The sequence below is a fragment of the Bos grunniens genome, chromosome 17, assembly GCF_055505025.1.
Source record: "Bos grunniens cultivar Pamir isolate PY7600 chromosome 17, Bosgru_T2T1.0, whole genome shotgun sequence".
Lineage (NCBI taxonomy): Eukaryota > Metazoa > Chordata > Mammalia > Artiodactyla > Bovidae > Bos > Bos grunniens.
In genome coordinates this window covers 15,951,591-15,970,999 of record NC_141181.1, presented here as the reverse complement: position 1 = coordinate 15,970,999, position 19,409 = coordinate 15,951,591, and the positions used below count along the sequence as shown (strand labels likewise).

Here is a 19,409-nt window from a genome sequence, read left to right as displayed (position 1 = left end):
CTCACAATCTCTTGCATTGGCAGGTGGGTTCTTAACCACTAGCACCACTTGGGAAGCCCCTAGTATTCACCAGGTTATAGATAAATAAAAGAATGAATATTAATGAATGAAACAAGGAAGGAAGAAATGATTTTTTCATCCTCTTCAACCTTCATATAAATTCTGTCTGAATTCTTTTGACATTTTTAATGTGTTCCATAACTACTTTTGATCTGAGAATATCTTTCAATATCTCTGCTTGTTTTATGAGTGCTGGCCATTTACTTGAATTAGATGATATGGCTGTTGAGGTCAGAATCCATTTTTCTTTTTTTTGACTGCATTTGTTTTCCCCCAAGTACTCATAACATTGCTGCACATTATCGATGCTTAATTAACATTTGTTGATTAACTTAATAGCCTGCTTTAGGAGTCAAAATAAATTAAGATACAACTATAAGAACTATTATCACAAGTATCTTCAAATTGAAGTTAGAATTAAGCTCATATTCTGAATGGCTGATTTTACTTTAACATGTGTCACATCAAGCTATAGATTCCAATCCATGGAAATATGAAACAAAGCTTTTGTTTAATAATAAACTAAAAATGACTCATTTACTAAAGATTTTAATTTTAAATTGGTAATTGGGTTTCAGCTGCACACCATCAAACCAGGCATTGTAACAGTCAGGAAAGTATCCAAGGGAGATAATGGTATCCAATATAAAACCACAGGAAAATCAGTCTTACACGAATAAAAATAAAATATCTCTGTCAAAAACAGTGACTTGAGTTGGAAGACGAACTGCTGAGTCAGCAAATCCATCCATTCGCTTATTCTTCCATTAATTCTGAAAAATACATTGAACGGTTGTGCTGCTGCTGCTAAGTCGCTTCAGTCGTGTCCGACTCTGCGCCACCCCATAGACGGCAGCCCACCAGGCTCCCCCGTCCCTGGGATTCTCCAGGCAAGAACACTGGAGTGGGTTGCCATTTCCTTCTCCAATGCATGAAAGTGAAAAGTCAAAGTGAAGTCGCTCAGGGGTCTCCAAACGGAAGAAATAGCCTGCAAGTGTCAGACATTTTTCTCTCTCTTAAGCGGCAGGAGGAAACAAACATGATTTTTTTCCTTCTCTATATAAATTTAAAAGGAGGTTTCTCTTAAAATACTGTGTCGCCATAATGACACCTGGTTTCACCTGAAGTTAACCAATGCCTTTTTCTTATGGAAATGTTTGTCTTAAGCAATGCTAATGTGCTATGCATTTACCCCAAACTCTGTCTTCAAGTCGTTAGCCTCTTGGCTCAGAACCTGCTTGACAAACCAGTATGTTATACTCAGATATTGTTTCCCTAATCCAGTAAATGAAACTATTTGTATGGTGGTCTGCCCTTCTTCAAGATTCAAGTTAATCATTTTATGGCCCAGGATAAACCATTTGGTGCCAAGATTATCCCAAAATGCATCTTATGGGTGAGGGGCCTGGTGCCATCCTGAATTTTAAGACATTCCTTTCTTTCATTAACAGACTGCTAGTGACTATAACATCCAGCTGAAGACTAGCAGGGGGTACTCTTCTGCCCCCTTCTGATGCCTATGTCAGAAGTTTTCTCTATCTCCTTTATACTTTAATAAAACTTTATCACACAAAAGCTCTGAGCGATCAAGCCTCATCTCTGGCCCCAGATTGGATTCATCTCCTCCGGGGGCCAAGAATCCCGGTGTCTTTGCGTGATTCAACAACAACCTTTCAGCGACCTCGTGGTCTGCAGCCTACCAGGCTGCTCCATCCATGGGATTTTCCAGGTACCCCTGGAAAGTCAGGGGTGGCACTCCCCACCACTGGAGTGGGGTGCCATTGCCTTTTCCAGGCACCCCTGGAAAGTGAGGGGTGGCACTCCCCACCACTGGAGTGGGGTGCCATTGCCTCCTCCAACATTGAACTGGTCTGTATCAAACACTGTACGAGGTGCTATAAAACAGGGGGCTGAAGGTGAATGTATTAACTGCATGTGGAAAACTCTTGAAATGGGTAGGATTTCATGAATATGCATGCCCATAAAGATCTCATCTGGGGTTTCTTTTCTTTAATAGAACATTTGTGCATTTTAATGGACAGTCATGAACTTTGCTTAATCACCTTTTGTGGACTTTAATATCAGATAAGAATTCAGAGCACATCTCTCTTGGGTGAAATGGACTAGAGAAGTTCAGGAAGTTTTCCTATCCATCAAGAAAACAGATGATGGAACACTTTCCATTGCCATGCAGGGAACAACTGGCCTAATTCTCCCTGTCTTTTCTGGTGGGAAGAATGGATGCTTTCAATGTTCCCTCCTTGTAATAAGATTAACAAAACTAGACAACCCTATTAGGCATGACTTAGGAAGGAAAAAGAAAAAGCTGAGACAAGGGTAAAATAACTACTTTCAATTCATATTTGCTGGGAAATATCTGAAATTATTTCTGTGTAACCAGAACCTTTGCAATCAGCACATAAATAATCAAGTAAAATGCAAATTACACCACTGGGTTTCTGGAAGCTGTTGGAGACCTTCACTCATCATTTTATTAACTTTGGTCATCTCTGATGTTCTATGTCCATCCTGAATTTTACCACTTCTATGCTTGGAGATAATTGTGAAAATGACTTGAATAGTTGCTTCAGAGTTGATTATGACTCTGGGAAATATGCACTAAGGACAGAGGGATTTAACTGGGTGCTTTTAATTGGAAGAGAGAAACAAAATCCTCAAAAAAAAAAAAAAATCCTTAGTTCTAATGGAGGAAAAGGTACCTGACGTGGTGCTGAGTTAAGTTAAAATTATTCCATGTTTCCAAATATGAAGGAAGACAAGAATAGTAATTTGAGAGGAAACTTCAAAGTCATTAATGTATTCTACAAATGAGTATTGGGTACCTTTTATGAGCGAGTGCTCTGCTAACTAGGGAGACACAAACGTGAGCATGGCATTGTCTTTGCCCTCAAGGAGCTCATAAAGTTGAATGTATGAAAGACACAGACATATAAACAACTGACTGCGATTCAGTGCGTACGAGACTGTGTGATCATGGGATGCAAGAATAATGCTTTATTATACAAAATACTTTGGAGTTGAATGTATACATAATATAAAATTTGGAAGTAAATGGCCATATTTTAGTAGACCTCTTACTGACTTTAGGTAACTAAGTCATAAGGTATTGCTTTAGGAAAAGATGAATCAGATTAGTATCTAGCTGCCTATAAGATATCATTACTTTTAAAAAGTGAGAATGATTAATTTCCTTCTTATTAAGATCAGGTCAATGGTTTTACATAGCATAATTCTAACCAGAGAACTGAACAGCAATGCTTTGGAATATCAATTTGCATAGGGACATTATGCATGACCTCAACTATTTTCCCTAGAGGTAAGGTCTAAGATGAACAGAAACTGGCAAGAGAAGTTGAGATTACAGGTCACTGAAGATTGTTCACAGATGAGGAATCTGGCTAGAGACGTGTTGTCATCAACAGTATTTTGCAAGCATATATGCTCACTGCTGCTATTGCTGCTAAGTCGCGTCAGTCGTGTCCGACTCTGTGCAACCCCATAGACGGCAGCCCACCAGGCTCCCCCGTCCCTGGGATTCTCCAGGAAAGAACACTGGAGTGGGTTGCTATTTCCTTCTCCAATGCATGAAAGTGAAAAGTGAAAGTGAAGTCGCTCAGTCGTGTCCAACTCTTAGCAACCCCATGGACTGCAGCCCACCAGGCTCCTCCATCCATGGGATTTGCCAGGCAAGAGTGCTGGAGTGGACAAAATACATAGCTGTATCAATCATCTGTCAAACTGAAACCTTCATATTTGTCCTACACACCATTAGAGAAAGGTGAAACACAAAATAAACTGTGAGAATTTGGTAAAGCACACATCAGTTCAGTTCAGTTCAGTCGCTCAGTCGTGTCCGACTCTTTGTGACCCCATGAATCACAGCACACCAGGCCACATTGTCCATCACCAACTCCCGGAGTTCATTCAGACTCACGTCCATCGAGTCAGTGATGCCATCCAGCCATCTCATCCTCTGTCGTCCCCTTTTCCTCCTGCCCCAAATCCTTCCCAGCATCAGACTCTTTTCCAATGAGTCAACTCTTCACATAAGATGGCCAAAGTACTGGAGTTTCAGCTTCAGCATCATTCCCACCAAAGAAATCCCAGGGCTGATTTCTTTCAGAATGGACTGGTTGGATCTCATCAGAAAAATGTAAATCTTACTCCAAAATTCAAGCCTTGGGAATTTTGAGTTGCAGAGAAACCACATTTTTTTCAGGTTGTATAGAGACTTTATTTCAAAAAGGCCTGAAATAAATATTACTGTGAATTTGTGCTATTGTTTCTATATGCTATGAAATTACCAAACACTTAATATGGATTAATGCAAACCATCTATTGTGCTTATGTGACATAAACGCATTTTGCCATAATAAAGCATATAAGTGTTCTCCTAGCTTAAGAATGGAAACTAATATTAAATTTGATTTACATTTATGATACGAAGAAGGGAAATTAATTGGCTAATCTGGATGCTGAAATGTTTCCTGATATAGAAAAGTAGTTCAACTAAAAAAATGAGTTAGGGATATGGCTAAATAATAATGTTTTCTTAGTCTCACATTTTGCTGGAATGGATCAGAATCTAAAAGATCAGAAGTTTACCTTTATTCTTTAACAATTATTGAAGGAGAGTAGGCAGATTTAGCCCCAAACCCATCAGTGTTAAATAACAATTTTCTAGAGAACAGTATAATTACTGGAAGCCACAAAAACTGGGTCAATTTAATACTTTGGTAGGATGACATGCTTTAATATTTTGGACAAACTAATCTTGGAATCCCAGCTGTTGGCAGCATCTGCTGTAGAGATGTAGAGAAAGAAAAGCAATATGTCATCTTTACCAGCTAAAACATGGAGAATGCTAGATTAGTCTATTTCTTTGCACAGATTGTCACAAAAATCCCCATATTCCTGCAGGGTTTAATTGTTTACTAACTTTTCAAGAAAATAAACCTTTAAAGCTCTCAATTATTTAATAAGTAAAATTCAGCAAATAATAGACTTTTTTTGGCCAGTGATCATTTTAGTTTCAATCTCTTCCTTATTGACTAGATAATTATTATCTAGATTCATATGTCATTAATTTTTCCAACAAAGAAGCTGAACATTCTCACATTGACTGAGTTAGTAGAGATTCTCTCTCCGACCTCCAAAAGAAAGATATTTTACATGCAGGGGGAGCCCGGTGGGCTGCCGTCTATGGGGTCGCACAGAGTCGGACACGACTGAAGCGACTTAGCAGCAGCAGCAGCAGGTCACTAGAACTCGAGTAATTTACTAACATGAACTTACTTTCCAAATATTTATTATGAAAAACTATGCAGTTGTTCAAGTTAGGTAATTGTTAAAACTACATTTGCTGCCAGAAACTAAATAAATCAGATTTTTAAAAAATAGAGCTATTATAATCTTATATACAAGCCTAAATTAACCTACACGATCAGAGTGTTTTTGTGTGCTATCACAGAAACCCAATTAAATTAATTGTTTAAAACATTAAATTATTTCAGGAAGTTGACTAGACTTGTAATCAGTGCCGAAACTTTTCTAACACCTAATTAACCAAGAAAAGTGCTACACAAAATTATGTTTCCAATTCATTTAATTGTCTCTAAAGGCATTTCCAATTAGCTACATTTTCACTGGATTTACTCAACTTTTCAAAGTGAGATAAAGATCTGAAAATAATGTTAAGTGGTTATAACTTCAGTGATTTTTTTTAAAACATAAAAGATTCCCATATTTTCTTTTTTTTTTTTACATATATATGCACCTATTCTTTTTCAAATTATTTTCCCATTTAGACAAAGGGATCTTTCTAATAGAAAGTGGTCTCCAAGGAACATCAATAACAAGTTTGATTGTTATATAACATTTTATTGAAGTTCCTTGGCCAGCCCTCACAAGGTCTGGAATTTCTAATTTTTCTCAAATGTTGCTAGTAACCAACTTCAGCCACTTTCTTTGGTATCTATTTGAAACTTCCACCACTCTGCTCAGCCTGTCCTCTCTGCCCTCTTCTGCACATGATCCTGCTTTAATGATAAAAGAAGACATCCAGGTTAATGTCTGAAATATAAAAATAACTTGTACAACTCAATAGAAAAGAGCAAAGCAAATAATTAAAAAACAAGCAGATGAACAGATATTTTTCCAAAGAAGACACGAAAAGGTGCTAAACATCACTAACCATCAGGGAAAAGTAAATCTAAGCCACGATGAAAGACACCACATACATTCTAGAATGGGTATCATCAAAAAGAAAATAGATAACAAGCAGTGGAGAGGATGCAGAGAAGAAGGGAACCTGTATGCACTGTTGGTAGGAATGTAAATTGGTACAGCCACTATGGAAATCAGTATGGAGGCTCCTCCATAAAATAGAACCACCATATGATGGTTCCACTTCTGGAAATATATTCGAAGGAAACAGAATCTCTATTGCAAAGAGATATCTGCACCACCATGTTCATTGCAGTATTATTTATAATAGTTAAGATATGGAAACACCCTAAGTGTCCATCAACAAATGCATGCATAAAGAAAATGTGATATACATACATACATACAAGCATACACACACACACACACCAATCCCCCCTCCCCACCCCCCTACACATATGTATATACTTCAGCCACAAAAAAGGAAGTAGGAAGACAGTTCGCTGGGTGCCTTTGTGCAGTTCTGGTCACTCCGAGTGGAGCCAGAAAACCTGAAAGGCCATGATGGCTATGAAACCCAAGCTCTACTGTCCAAACAGACAAGGCCAGATGGAATCTGGGTTTAAATTGCTGATGGAGTCAAGTCTGATGAAGAATTTTTAGAAGCAAAACAACAGTTGCAGAAGTTGCAAGATCGTAGCCATCTGCTGTCCTAACAAGCACCAATGGTTGAAACTGATTGAAGCTGGTGCAGACCCGGAGCATCCTCCACTACAGGGCAGACAAGCACGGTCTCTTTGGCAAAGATCTCAAGGAGAAAACCCTGGTTGACATGTACGTAGAGGGGACCCTGGATCTTCTGGAACTGCTTATCAAGTGTATCCTTACCTCAAACCAGATGATCAGCAAAAGAAAGTGGTTAACATAGCCCAGAAGCTATACTTAGATACTTTCCTGGGTTTGAAAAGGCTTTACAGAGTCATGGACAAAGGTTTCTTGTTGGCAATCAGCTGAGCCTTGCAGACATAATTCTACTCCAGATCATTTTGGCTCTAGAAGAAAAAACATCTTAATATTCTGTCTGCCTTCCCTCACCTCCAGGAGTACATGGTGAAAATAAGCAAAATCCCTGCAATTAATAAATTCCTTGAACCTGGCAGTGAGAAGCAGCCTCTGCCAGATGACATGTATGTGAAAACCATGTACAGCATCTTCATGCCACAGGGCAGCCGTGGAACTGTAAGTGAGTGCTGTCCGAGAGACTGCTGTGTCCACAGCTGTCTTAACCGAAGCCAGGCTGCCACGATCCCGCTCTGTTGCAGTGCTGTGCATATTGTTCCCAAGTTGGTTTTTCATATCCTGATATCTCTTCTAGAAACTCTGACCTTTTTTTGTCCAGTGAGTGATTGTTATGGGACCTCTTCTGAAAACCTTTTGTGGCGAGGCCGGCATTTAGGTTAGAGCTACTCTGTCTACTCATTTCCTAGCAATGAGGATGGGTAGGATCTCATGTTGTCCCCCGAGCTTTGTCCTCTCCTTATCCCATTCTCAGTGCCCTCCAGTCTCTTCCTATTTTTAGTGTCTAATAACAGTGGAGTTCACTAGATAGTAACTCTCCTCTGAGCTAAAACAGATCCATGGTAGTGATGAATACCTTTGATATTCACCAAAATAAAGGATTTACTAATTTAAAAAAAAAGGACGGAAATTCTGCCATTTGCACCAACATAGATGGATCTTGAGGGCATTATGCTAAGAGAAATCAATCACATAATGGGAACATAAATATTGTATAACTCACTTATATTGAGAATCTTAAAAAAAAAAAAAAAACAGATTCATGGAAGCAGAGAGTAGATTGGTAATTGCCAGAAGTGAGGAGGGGAAGACAAAAAGGGTGAAGATGATTAAAAGGTACAAACTTTCAGTTATGAGAAAAGTTAAGTCCTGGGGATGTAATATACAATACGGTGACTATAGTTGACAAAACAGAACTGTATCTTTGAAAGTTGCTAAGAGAATGGGTCTCAAAATTTTCATCCTAAGAAAAGAAAATCATAGTCCTGTAAAGTGATAGACATTAATTTCTTGTCATTATATATATGCAAAAAATCACTTTGCTGCATACCTTATACTAATACAGTGTTATATGTCAGTTATAGCTCAATAAACCTGGAGAAAACTATTTCAAATAAAGAACAAAGAAGCCATCCAGCCCCACCCACCCTCAAAAAAGTAAAATCCATTTTTACACCCTCCTGGCATTCTCAGCCCAGCAGCACACTTCTGCCCAGAACTTGTCCCCCACATGCCTACTGGAATTGATTATCTTCTCTTTGTTGTAAGGGCCTTGTTCTATGAGTCACTGCCTTTCAGCCTTAAATGCTTTTTGGAGCAATAAACATAGTCAATTGTACCACCTTTAAAACAAAACAAGTAAAAAACTAATAAACACAGACACACATCCCAATTACCATTGTCAGCTAATGTGCTCCTGTCTGAAAGGTCACCTCATCCTCCTTTGCATACTGTAAACTTCTGCTCATATTTAATTCTCAGGAAATGCTTCTGGAAATCCCACTGTGACCACCAGAGTCTCACTTCATCCTATGTATAATCTTAAGTTGCACAATCACTGACACTGGTATCTCTAGAGCCCTGAATAGGCTGTGGAACCCTTGCATCTGTAGGCAGCTCACCTCTGTGTCCCCAGCACCTGGCACAGTAACCCAGGCAGAACAAGTGCTTTGTAACACCCACTGTACCGAACGCTTCACCGCTTACCTCAACTCACCATTTTCTCCCACTGTCTTCCTTTTTTCCCCATCATAAGTTTATTTAAAATACTGAGTTGAAATCTCTTTAGCAAAGCCTAACTTCTTCTACTTGTCTTTCTACATCCTTGTCACAACATTTTGTGACTATTTATTAACATATTTTTATCTACCACTAGAATCTGAACTCTAGGATCTAACAATCTAGCATGATTTATCTTGCCATTTGGAGTATCTGTGATATGCTAAGTCGCTTCAGTTGTGTCCGACTCTGTGCAACCCCATAGATGGCAGCCCACCAGGCTCCGCTGTCCCTGGGATTCTCCAGGCAAGAAGAGTGGGTTGCCATTTCCTTCTCCAATGCATGAAAGTGAAAAGTGAAAGTGAAGTCGCTCAGTCGTGTCCGACTCTTAGCGTCCCCATGGACTGCAGCCTACCAGGCTCCTCCGTCCATGGGATTTTCCAGGCAAGAGTACTGGAGTGGGCTGCCATTGCCTTCTCCATCTGTGATATAGAAGGTCTCAAAATGTATCTAAAGAAAAGAGAATAAGGAAAGAGGGAATGTGAGGGATGACTTGAGCAGGAGGAGGAGGGAGAGGTACGGGAGGGAGTTTGCATAACACAATAAGGTGAAAATTATGAAAACAAAAGATACACAGTTCCAACAATCTCCCTTGATTTAATATTAAAGTGGTAATTATTTGTCAAAAAGTTAACAGTTAAGTTGCTCACTCTCACGTTTTGAGGCCCCATGGACTGCAGCACACCAGGCTTCCCTGTCCATCACCAACTGCTGGAGCTTGCTCAAACTCATGTCCATCGAGTCGGCAATACCATTCAATCATCTCATCCTCTGCCTTCCACTTCTCCTGCCTTCAATCTTTCCCAGCATCAGGGTCTTTTCCAGTGAGTCAGTGCTTCGCATCAGCTCCCCAAAGCACTGGTGCTTCAGCTTCAGCATTAGTCTTTCCAATGAATATTCAGGACTGACTTCCTTTGGAACTGATTGGTTGGATCTCCTTGCAGTCAAAGGGACTCTCGAGTCTTCTCCAACACCACAGCTTAAAAGCATCAGTTCTTTGGTGCTCAGCTTTCTTTATGGTCCAACTTTCATATCCATACATGACTACTGGAAAAACCATAGCTTTGACTATAGGGACCTTTGTCAACAAAGTGATGTCTCTGCTTTTTAATATGCTGTCTAGGTTGGTCATAGCTTTTCTTCCAAGGAGAAAGTGTCTTAATTTCATGGCTGTAGTCACCATCTGAAGTGATAAAGTCTGTCACTGTTTCCATTGTTTCTCCATCTATTTGACATGAAGTGATGGGACCAGATGCCATTATCTTAGTTTTTTGAATGCTGATTTTAAGCGAGCTTTTTCATGCTCCTCTTTCATCAAGAGGCTCTTTAGTTCCTTTTCGCTTTCTGCCTTTAGGGTGGCATCTTCTGCATATCTGAGGTTATTGATATTTCTCTCAGCAATCTTGATTCTAGATTGTGCTTCATCCAATCTGGCATTTTGCATGATATACTCTGCATAGAAGTTAAATAAGCAGGATAACAATATCAGCTTTGATGGACTCCTTTCCCAATATGGAACCAGTCCATTGTTCCATGTCCAGTTCTACATGTTGCTTCTTGGCCTGCATACAGATTTCTCAGGAAGCAGGTCAGGTGGTCTGGTATTCCCATCTCTTGGAAGAATTTTCCACAGTTTATTGTGATCCACACAGTCATAGGCCTTGACATAGTCAATAAAGCAGAAGTAGATATTTTTCTGGAATTCTCTTACTTTTTCTATGATCCAACGAATGTTGGCAATTTGATCTCTGGTTCCTTTGCCCGTTCTAAATCCAGCTTGAACATTGAGAAGTTCTCGGTTCACAGATTGTTTTAGTTTAGCTTGGAGAATTTTGAACATTACTTTGCTAGTGTGTGAGATGAGTGTAATTGTGTGTTTGTTTGAACATTCTTTGGCATTGGAATGAAGACTGACCTTTTCTAGTCCTGTGGCCACTGCTGAGTTTTCCAAATTTCCTGGCATATTGAATGCAACACTTTCACAGCATCATCTTTTAGGATTTGAAATAGCTCAACTGGAATCCCATCACTTCCAGTAGCTTTGTTTGTAGTGATGCTTTCTAAGGCCCACTTGACTTCATATTCCAGAATGTCTGGAGTTAACAGTAAGTTTACTTCATGCAATACAAGTTCTATTCTATATCTACTCAAACTCTTTCAAAGTCACAGTCCAAATTTATTTATTGCTATGTAGCACGTGGGACCTCAGTTCCCTGACCAGGGACTGAATCCATGTCCCCTGCATCGGCAGCAAAGAGTCTTCACCACTGGACCACAAGAGAAGTCCCAGAATCCACATTTATGATCTATCCCACCTCCTCACTTACCTCAAGGACTACTACTGATCCTCATACCGAGGATCATACATAACTTATACATCTAAAAAAAGATAACACACTGCAATAATAGTAAGTAATACAACTCATGCGCCTGGGCCTTTGCAGGACATGGGGCATTATTATCACACAGGCAAATCGTCTATCTCTGGACCACACGAAGAGCTATGTAGAACAGATGCTGTTATTTTCACTTTACAGTGGAGAAAACTGAACTTCAGAGACGTTATGAGGTATGGATGTCTCGGAGCAGTAAGTAAATTGAAGTAGAAGGTGGAGGTAAAAAGAAGAAATATTAGATTTTCTCTTTTGAAAATGATTCACTGGGAGAAATGCAATCTTAATCAGTGACAACAAATACTTATTCAGCATTTACCTCTTGGAGCCCAGCTCTGTCTTTCCTGTGGTAGTAATTTCATCAAAAGAAAGAACAGGTATCACTTCATAGCCCTGCAGACAGCAATTTTTTGTGACCTGAGCCTTACAAATAATTTATTCCCTGAACACTTATAAATTTAGAGTGGCAGGAAAATACAGTTGACATACAACAGCATTTTCTTGGTTAAGAATGTGACATAGTAAGGAGTTTCTGTGTGTGTGTGTGTGTGTGTGGTATGCATATACTTCAAAAAGTTCTTAGATAATGGAATATATATTGATTCAGGAGAAACACACTGTTCCCTCTCACCCAGAGAGAGAAACCTTGGTTTTCTCCTGTTTTATTCTGCCCACCTAGGGTTCCTATCACCATGCTGACTTATCTGGTTTATTTGCCTTTGTGTGGGCTTGCATGCTAAGTTGCTTCAGTTGTGTCTGACTCTTTGTGACCCTATGAACCATAGCCCAGCAGAATCCACTGTCCAAGGGATTCTCCCAGGCAAGAATACTGGAGTGGGTTGCCACACCCTCCTCCAGAGGATCTTCACGATTCAGGGATCAAACCCGCATCTTTTATGACTCCTGCATGGACCAGCACTTTCTCTACCACTAGAGCCACTTGGGAAACCTTTATTTGCCTTTACTAGTTATTTTTTCAGATGCTTTTATGTGGCCCTTCTTTTGCCAATTTTAGAGCCACCTGGAGCAACATCTTTTAAATAACAAACCCAATAAACAAAAGAACTTAACAGATCTCTATATCCACTGCCATTTAAATGTTAACGCTTTTTAAGTATGTCCAAAACTAACACACTGGACTGCACCAATGAAAATACTTGTTGCATCCAAGTCGTGGATTATTGATGATTACTGACTCCTTTTCTAAAAACAATTTTAATGGTTTATATCTCCTTAATAAATAAAGAAAATATTACAGTCTTGCAATTGTGGCATCCTTGCTTTGGAGAGAGTCAATTCCTAGGTAGGTTGATAAGAAGTCACGGGTTCTTGAGGAGGAGAAAGGGGTCCGGAGCCCTCAAGAAGGAGAAAGGGGTCTGGGACTCTCAAGGAGAAAAGGACAAACTTCTACATTGCTTTGTCTTCATCAATATAACAATGTATCTTGCTCGAGGACGTGTTTCCCCTTAACAAGAACCTTCTGACTAATCCTGTCATCTTAAAATGTATAATATGGGAGTGGGTCCGGTAAGATCTTTCTATTGTTCGTTCTAATCTTGCTAATTTAAGATATATCTATTGTGGGAGTGGGTCTGAAAAAAGTATATAAGGCCTTGATAAGACTAGCTAGGGGACCGTTCTCTGCCCTCCTTGTGATGTCTGATGTCTATGTCAGAAGCTTTCACTGTCACTTTTCTCAGTTTAATAAAACTCTGCTACACCAAAGTTCTTGAGTGATCAAGCCTGGTCCCTGGTCCTGAAGCTAAATCTTCTTCTTTGGAGATCAGGAATCTGACATGGTTCTCTGTAAGCTATCTCTTTGATGACATTTATTGGAGATAATTATTATTTGACTACATTATATGTACATTAACATATATAATGTAGAGGTTCAGTGGTAAAGAATCTGCTTGCCAATGCAGAAGATGCGGATTCAATTCCTCGGTTGGGAAGATCCCCTGGAGAAGGAAGTGGCAACCCACTCCAGTCCCTTGGACAGAGGAGCCTGGTGGGCTACAGTCCATGGGGTCACAAAGAGTTGGACACAACTTAGCAACTAAACAACAACAGACAACATATGTAATATATAAATTTTCACATCAAATAAATGTGGTTGGGTTAAAACTTTAATTTATAATTTGACCCCAAGGAAAAAAAAAACACGACCTATGTACCCACAATCTGTATTATGACTGCTTTCCAACATGTTTTGATGAAAAGGAGAGATTTCTTGACACTTCTGCTCTGTTTTACAGTACTAAATGCTAAGGCTTTAGTCCTTTGAGTTATAGCATTGGGGAGGCAAGCTAAGTTAAAAAAAATAAAAGACTTACCCACTCTTCCTCATCGTAGTCTGAGTGATGTGGAATGGAGTCCTGCCGTCTCACCGGCAGGGGTGGGTCCTGGGAAATGCTCTCCTCTGTGCCACTCTGAGGAGAGGGTGGTTTCTTCAGGACACCCCCAGGCCTGGCAGTGTAAAGTGCTAGAAGGGCACTCCTGACCAGCTGATCCTTGAAGGCATGTACAAAAAGCTCTGTCTGGAAAGAAATTGACAAGGATTAGAAACGCCATGGTAGGTACCTCAGCAGAGAGCTACGGAAAGGTCAGTGGCAGATTTGTTGACACTTAAGCGGTGTGGATGGTGGAAAAAGTGCAGGCAACAGAGAGAGATAATGATTCATACCAATCAATGGAAAATAGTTTGTTTTCCGGCTGCTGACAAGGCCTTGAGTTCTAAAGTTAATGCTGAGGTTCTATATGCACTCTAAGTACCATCTGTCTCCTCAACCCCCCTCTCTTTTTTTCCAAATCCTGTCGTTAGAGATGTATTTCACTGGGGATTATCATTTGAACACCATCTACCCGCTGTGTCTTTCAGGTAATTTCCAAATATGCCATTAAAGAAAGTGTTATCAGACTATGTTTATTTTGTATTTTAAACAGAGTTAAAGGCTGAAGAATGACATATCTTTGCAAAAAAGAAAAAGACAAAACAGAGGCAGGAGATCTTGATTCTTTTAGCATCATGGACAGATTTCGAAAGTAGAGATGACACAGGCAGTCTTTCTCATGAAAACATTTGGCTTTTATTTCTTACTATTACCCTCTAAACTGTCTCCTCCACCAAATGGTTTCAGTAATGTTCAATGTTAACGAGGTTACCGTGAAATTTGCCATGGTAGATTTTACAAGCTGGTGGTAAATACCTAGTAAGTACTACTGTAATGACGCCTTTCCAACAATAAAGAACTTTACAGCTGTGCTTTGCATTTTCCTGATGAAATGTTTAATGGCTTCACCCTGTTATATACTGGAGGGTGTAGTCATTGATTTTCTGTATTATAGTACACTTAACATGCAAGTGGCCTAACAATCTGCTCAGAGTAGAGAAATAACACAAGCACTGACTCACACTGTTAACATAGTTATACTCTGTAACCTGTTGGGAAGGGGGCCTTTAACCCATAGCGTTATTTTGAAGAACACATCATTTACTGAGATGATCTTGGCTAAAACGTTGTCTTCACCAATGCTATAATTCAAGGTAATCATTTATTGGTGCTCTCTAAATCAATCCTAATGTAAATCAACTCTGAATATTCATTGGAATGATTGATGCTGAAGCTGAACCTCCAAGTCTCTGGCCACCTGATGCGAAGAGCTGACTCACTGGAAAAGACCCTGATGCTGGGAAAGATTGAAAATGGCAGGACGAGAAGGGGGTGACAGAGAATGAGATGGTTGGATGGCATCTTCGACTCTGTGGACATGAATCTGAGCAGACTCTGGAAGATGGGGAAGGACAGGGAAGCCCGGTGTGCCGCAGTCCACGGGGTCACAGAGTTGGCCTCGACTGAGTGGCTGAATAACAACAACTCAATAGGTGGTCTACAGTGCCATGCCCAATCATTGTTACTAAATTGTCTCTCAATTTCCCTGTTGTGTCAGCAATTACAGAAAACCAGTTAAACCATGTGCACCTAATAAAACTAAGTCATATCTGTATAGCTGCATCTTTGCAACAGATTGTGAAATTCTAGAGCTAGAAGGGACTTTGAGTAGACCTCTTCACTAACAAGATACAAAACTAAGAAAAAAGCCTGGTGACTTTTCCTAGGGCCGACTATTGATTGAAAGCACAAATGAAACAGAGCCACGGTTTTCTAACAAATTCAGGTATCTTTCCCCCTTACTCCACACCACCCACCACGATGATCAGCCTAGATGCTTCTGTCCGTTTTCCTCTTCTCTAACCCCAGCTCGCCAAGTGTCCCAAACATCCACCAGCTCTCATAGTTAGTTGTGTCCACAGTTGAGGAGGAGAAGGCAATGGCACCCCACGCCAGTACTCTTGCCTGGAAAATCCCATGGATGGAGGAGCCTGGTGGGCTGCAGTCCATGGGGTCACTGGGAGTCGGACACAACTGAGCGACTTCACTTTCACTTTTCACTTTCATGCATTGGAGAAGGAAATGGCAACCCACTCCAGTGTTCTTTCCTGGAGAATCCCAGGGACGGGGGAGCCTGGTGGGCTGCAGTCTATGGGGTCGCACAGAGTTGGACACGACTGAAGCGACTTAGCAGCAGACAGTTGAGGATGCAACTCTCTTCCCTGAGAAATTTTAGTGGATGGTTTTCAACACTCGTTTAATCTATTAGTTATGTTAGAAGCACTTTGAAGGTTAAGTAGACAAGAAATATGATTAAAAAAGGATAATATTTTAAGAATAAGGAGATGGTAGATATTTTATAACAAATATGTTTTCTTATTTTTAAAAATAAAAAGGCAGTTTTTTTTTTTTTCTAAAAAGAACTGATGAAAAAGTTGGCCACACAAGTACCAATCAGTATAGTTGTAGCAAAATGGGAAACATGCTGTTTACATAATTTTTCAGAGAGCATGGATGTATCTGTCAATGTGAATTTAAATATTAAAAACATGAATGTACTTCCACTCAGTTTAACTATTTCTCTCCTGATAGTTTTAATAAATTCTTTTGATTTATTTTTAGAGCAAAACAGCTTGACTTCTTTGACTTCTGCTACTATAGCTCTAGTCTCCATAACGCTCACTAATTACTATGTAGCTGCAAACTATTCACACCCAATGAAGTTTCCTATGGTTCTTGTAATCACCACTATTTCTTCCCATGGTAGCACACACAGAGTTTCTCAATTTATTCAAATCTCATTTGGGTTGATTTAGCACCAATGACATGGGAGATAATATATAGATTCTTGCAGTTTTAAAAACCTAGAATTTTTTTTTGAGGGGGGCAGGGGTTGCTGAATATAATGTTCAAAATCTTAAACACAATAAAAACTGATCTTCTCCTTTGTGTCTATGCTGAAACATGTATCTGACTCCCTTGGAAACTCTCTGGATCCCCCGGATCCTGAGCATAGAATCAAATTTTGTTACACAATAGCAAAAATATTGCACTGCAATTTCCATGTGACCTGGAAAAATCTTAATTTTCTTGACCAGTGTTACTTGCTACATGTGGACCAATATAGACCCAGATGTTTTACCATGAAAATAAATCAGTTTGAAGAGATTAATAGAGTCACTCAATCCTATCATATCTGTACTGCATTATCTCAGTTGCTGTCCTTGAGATAATGGCAGCGAAGTCAAACATCAAGGAAGGAAGCAATCATGTCCCTCTGAGCTGCCTATTGACTCAGAGTTCTGAAAGCCATTTTCCTTTTCTTACTTAGCTCACTACAACAAATGAAAGAAGAAAGGCTGTCTAAATATTATTGTAAGGGTGGGCAAAATAATTCATTTAAAATATTAGCATAAGAATATAGTAAAAAAGCATAAACTCTGAGCCCAAGGCAGATCTACTTCATTTGTTCTATATTTAAAAAATAAAAAGAGAGAGAGAAAGAAAAGAAAATGTTTTCTTGCCTTTCTGCCGTTTTCCCGGTTCATATGCTCATACAAGTATCCTTCAAAGTAGCACACAGAATTATCTGCGAGTACAAAACTACTAAAAATTACTTCTCTTGGGGATACATTTGCTACCTTCCTGAATATTAATGCAGGATGAATACTTAGAATATGTTCATTTAAACCCTCTCTTTTAAACTAGAGAAGTCAACAAATTAAGCAAAGTCCCATTCTTTTTAGAATCTCCTTATACTCACTGAAAAACTCCAAGGCCATGCCTAATCTCATTGGCAATACAAAATACCATAAACAAGTAATTATCATTTTAGTAGTCATGCATATGACATAAATAGAATCCTGCTTATTTTTAAATTTTGTTGTTCAATTGCTCAGTCGTGTCTGATTAATTTTTAAATTCAGTTGAGTCAGTTCAGTCGCTCAGTCGTGTCCGACTCTTTGCAACCCCATGAATCGCAGCATGCCAGGCCTCCCTGTCCATCACCAGCTCCCAGAGTTTACTCAAACTCATTTCCATCGAGTCGCTGCTGCCATCCAGCCATCTCATCTTCTGTCGTCCCCTTCTCCTCCTACCCCCAATCCCTCCCAGCATCAGAGTCTTTTCCAATGAGTCAACTCTTCGCATGAGGTGGCCAAAGTACTGGAGTTTCAGCTTTAGCATCAGTCCTTCCAAAGAACACCCAGGACTGATCTCCTTCAGAATGGACTGGTTGGATCTCCTTGCAGTCCAAGGGACTCTCAAGAGTCTTCTCCAACACCACAGTTCAAAAGCATCAGTTCTCCGGCGCTCAGCCTTCTTCACGTTAGGATGCCTTAATTATTTCCTGGGCTTCCCAGGGGGCACTAGTGGTGAAGAACCTACCTGCCAGTGCAGGAGACATGAGAGCCATGGGCTTTGTCCCATGGTTTCACAAGGCAACAGTGTTTACTTGACATTAGTACATTGATTCGTGTTCGCTGCTGCTGCTGCTCAGTCATGTCTGACTCTTTGTGATCCCATGGACTGCAGCCCACCAGGCTCTTCTGTCCGTGAAATTTTCCAGGTAACAATACTGGAGTGGGTTGCCATTTCTTCCTCCAGGGGATCTTCAAGACCCAGGGATCAAACCCAGGCCTCTTGGATCTCCTGCATTGATAGGCAGATTCTTTTACCCCTGAGCCACCTAGGAAGTCCCCTTGATAGTGGTTAGCATTCCCTAAAGCAAAGAATATTGAGCTTTCAGCTAGGAAAGATACCTGACATCTGGCCAGCTTATATAAAATATCCTCTTGACCTTGGCTAAAATCACATAACCACTTTTTCCCGGTATGTACAAAATTACAGTGCCTATCTGTGAAACCTTTATGGGAGTTCACTGTAAACAGTACACTTCTCTTTATTCTTCTTTTCTTGACCCACCTTTTCAGTTTCTGTTGCTGATTCATAATCCCCTGCTCACTCAAAATGTAGTTAAGTGGACCCTAAGGGACCATAAACCACTTTCTTTTTTAATTTATATTTTTATTTTGTGGCCACACTACATGGCATGTGATCTTAGTTCCCCGACCAGGGATTGAACTTGCGCTCCCTGCATTGTAAACACAGAGTCTTAACCACTGGACTGCCAGGGATGTTCCTAAACCATTTTCTTAAAAGCATTTTTTCTACTGGTGATGTTATTCTGTCACTTCAAGGGTCATTTTTTGTTATGCCAAGGTCTTCACAATCCATTTTTGCCTACCTCCTGAATCAGCATGATAAAGAGTTTCCATCTGCAAGTCTTCTGAATTTACAACCTCAGCCCTGATCTCAAGTTTTTAAAATAAATGTATTCTTCCCTATGTTTTTATCTGAGGGGTATCAATACTGTTCAGCAAATCTGAGTCCAAACATCTGGAGCATCTACAGGAATATTATCTTCTGGGTTAGTGATTAATTTCTACTGGTTAGACCTTTTCAGTTATTTCCAAGATTGACTCTTGTATTATATTCTTACAGCTAATCCTAGTTAATAACCTTT

General features: G+C 39.8%; 1 protein-coding gene and 1 pseudogene across 9 annotated transcripts in view; one reads left to right on the top strand and one right to left on the bottom strand.

Moving 5' to 3' along the window:
* INPP4B (inositol polyphosphate-4-phosphatase type II B) overlaps window positions 1-19,409 on the bottom strand; it is an 853,196-nt gene that overhangs the window by 123,986 nt on the left and 709,801 nt on the right. For all 9 annotated transcript variants that reach the window (XM_086346584.1, XM_086346591.1, XM_086346583.1 and 6 more), the window contains one exon: window positions 13,829-14,032. In XM_086346584.1, the coding sequence (XP_086202710.1) occupies window positions 13,829-14,032 (204 nt within the window). The remainder of the gene's footprint in view (window positions 1-13,828; window positions 14,033-19,409) is intronic.
* Window positions 6,811-7,707, top strand: LOC147355060 (glutathione S-transferase A4 pseudogene; annotated as a pseudogene).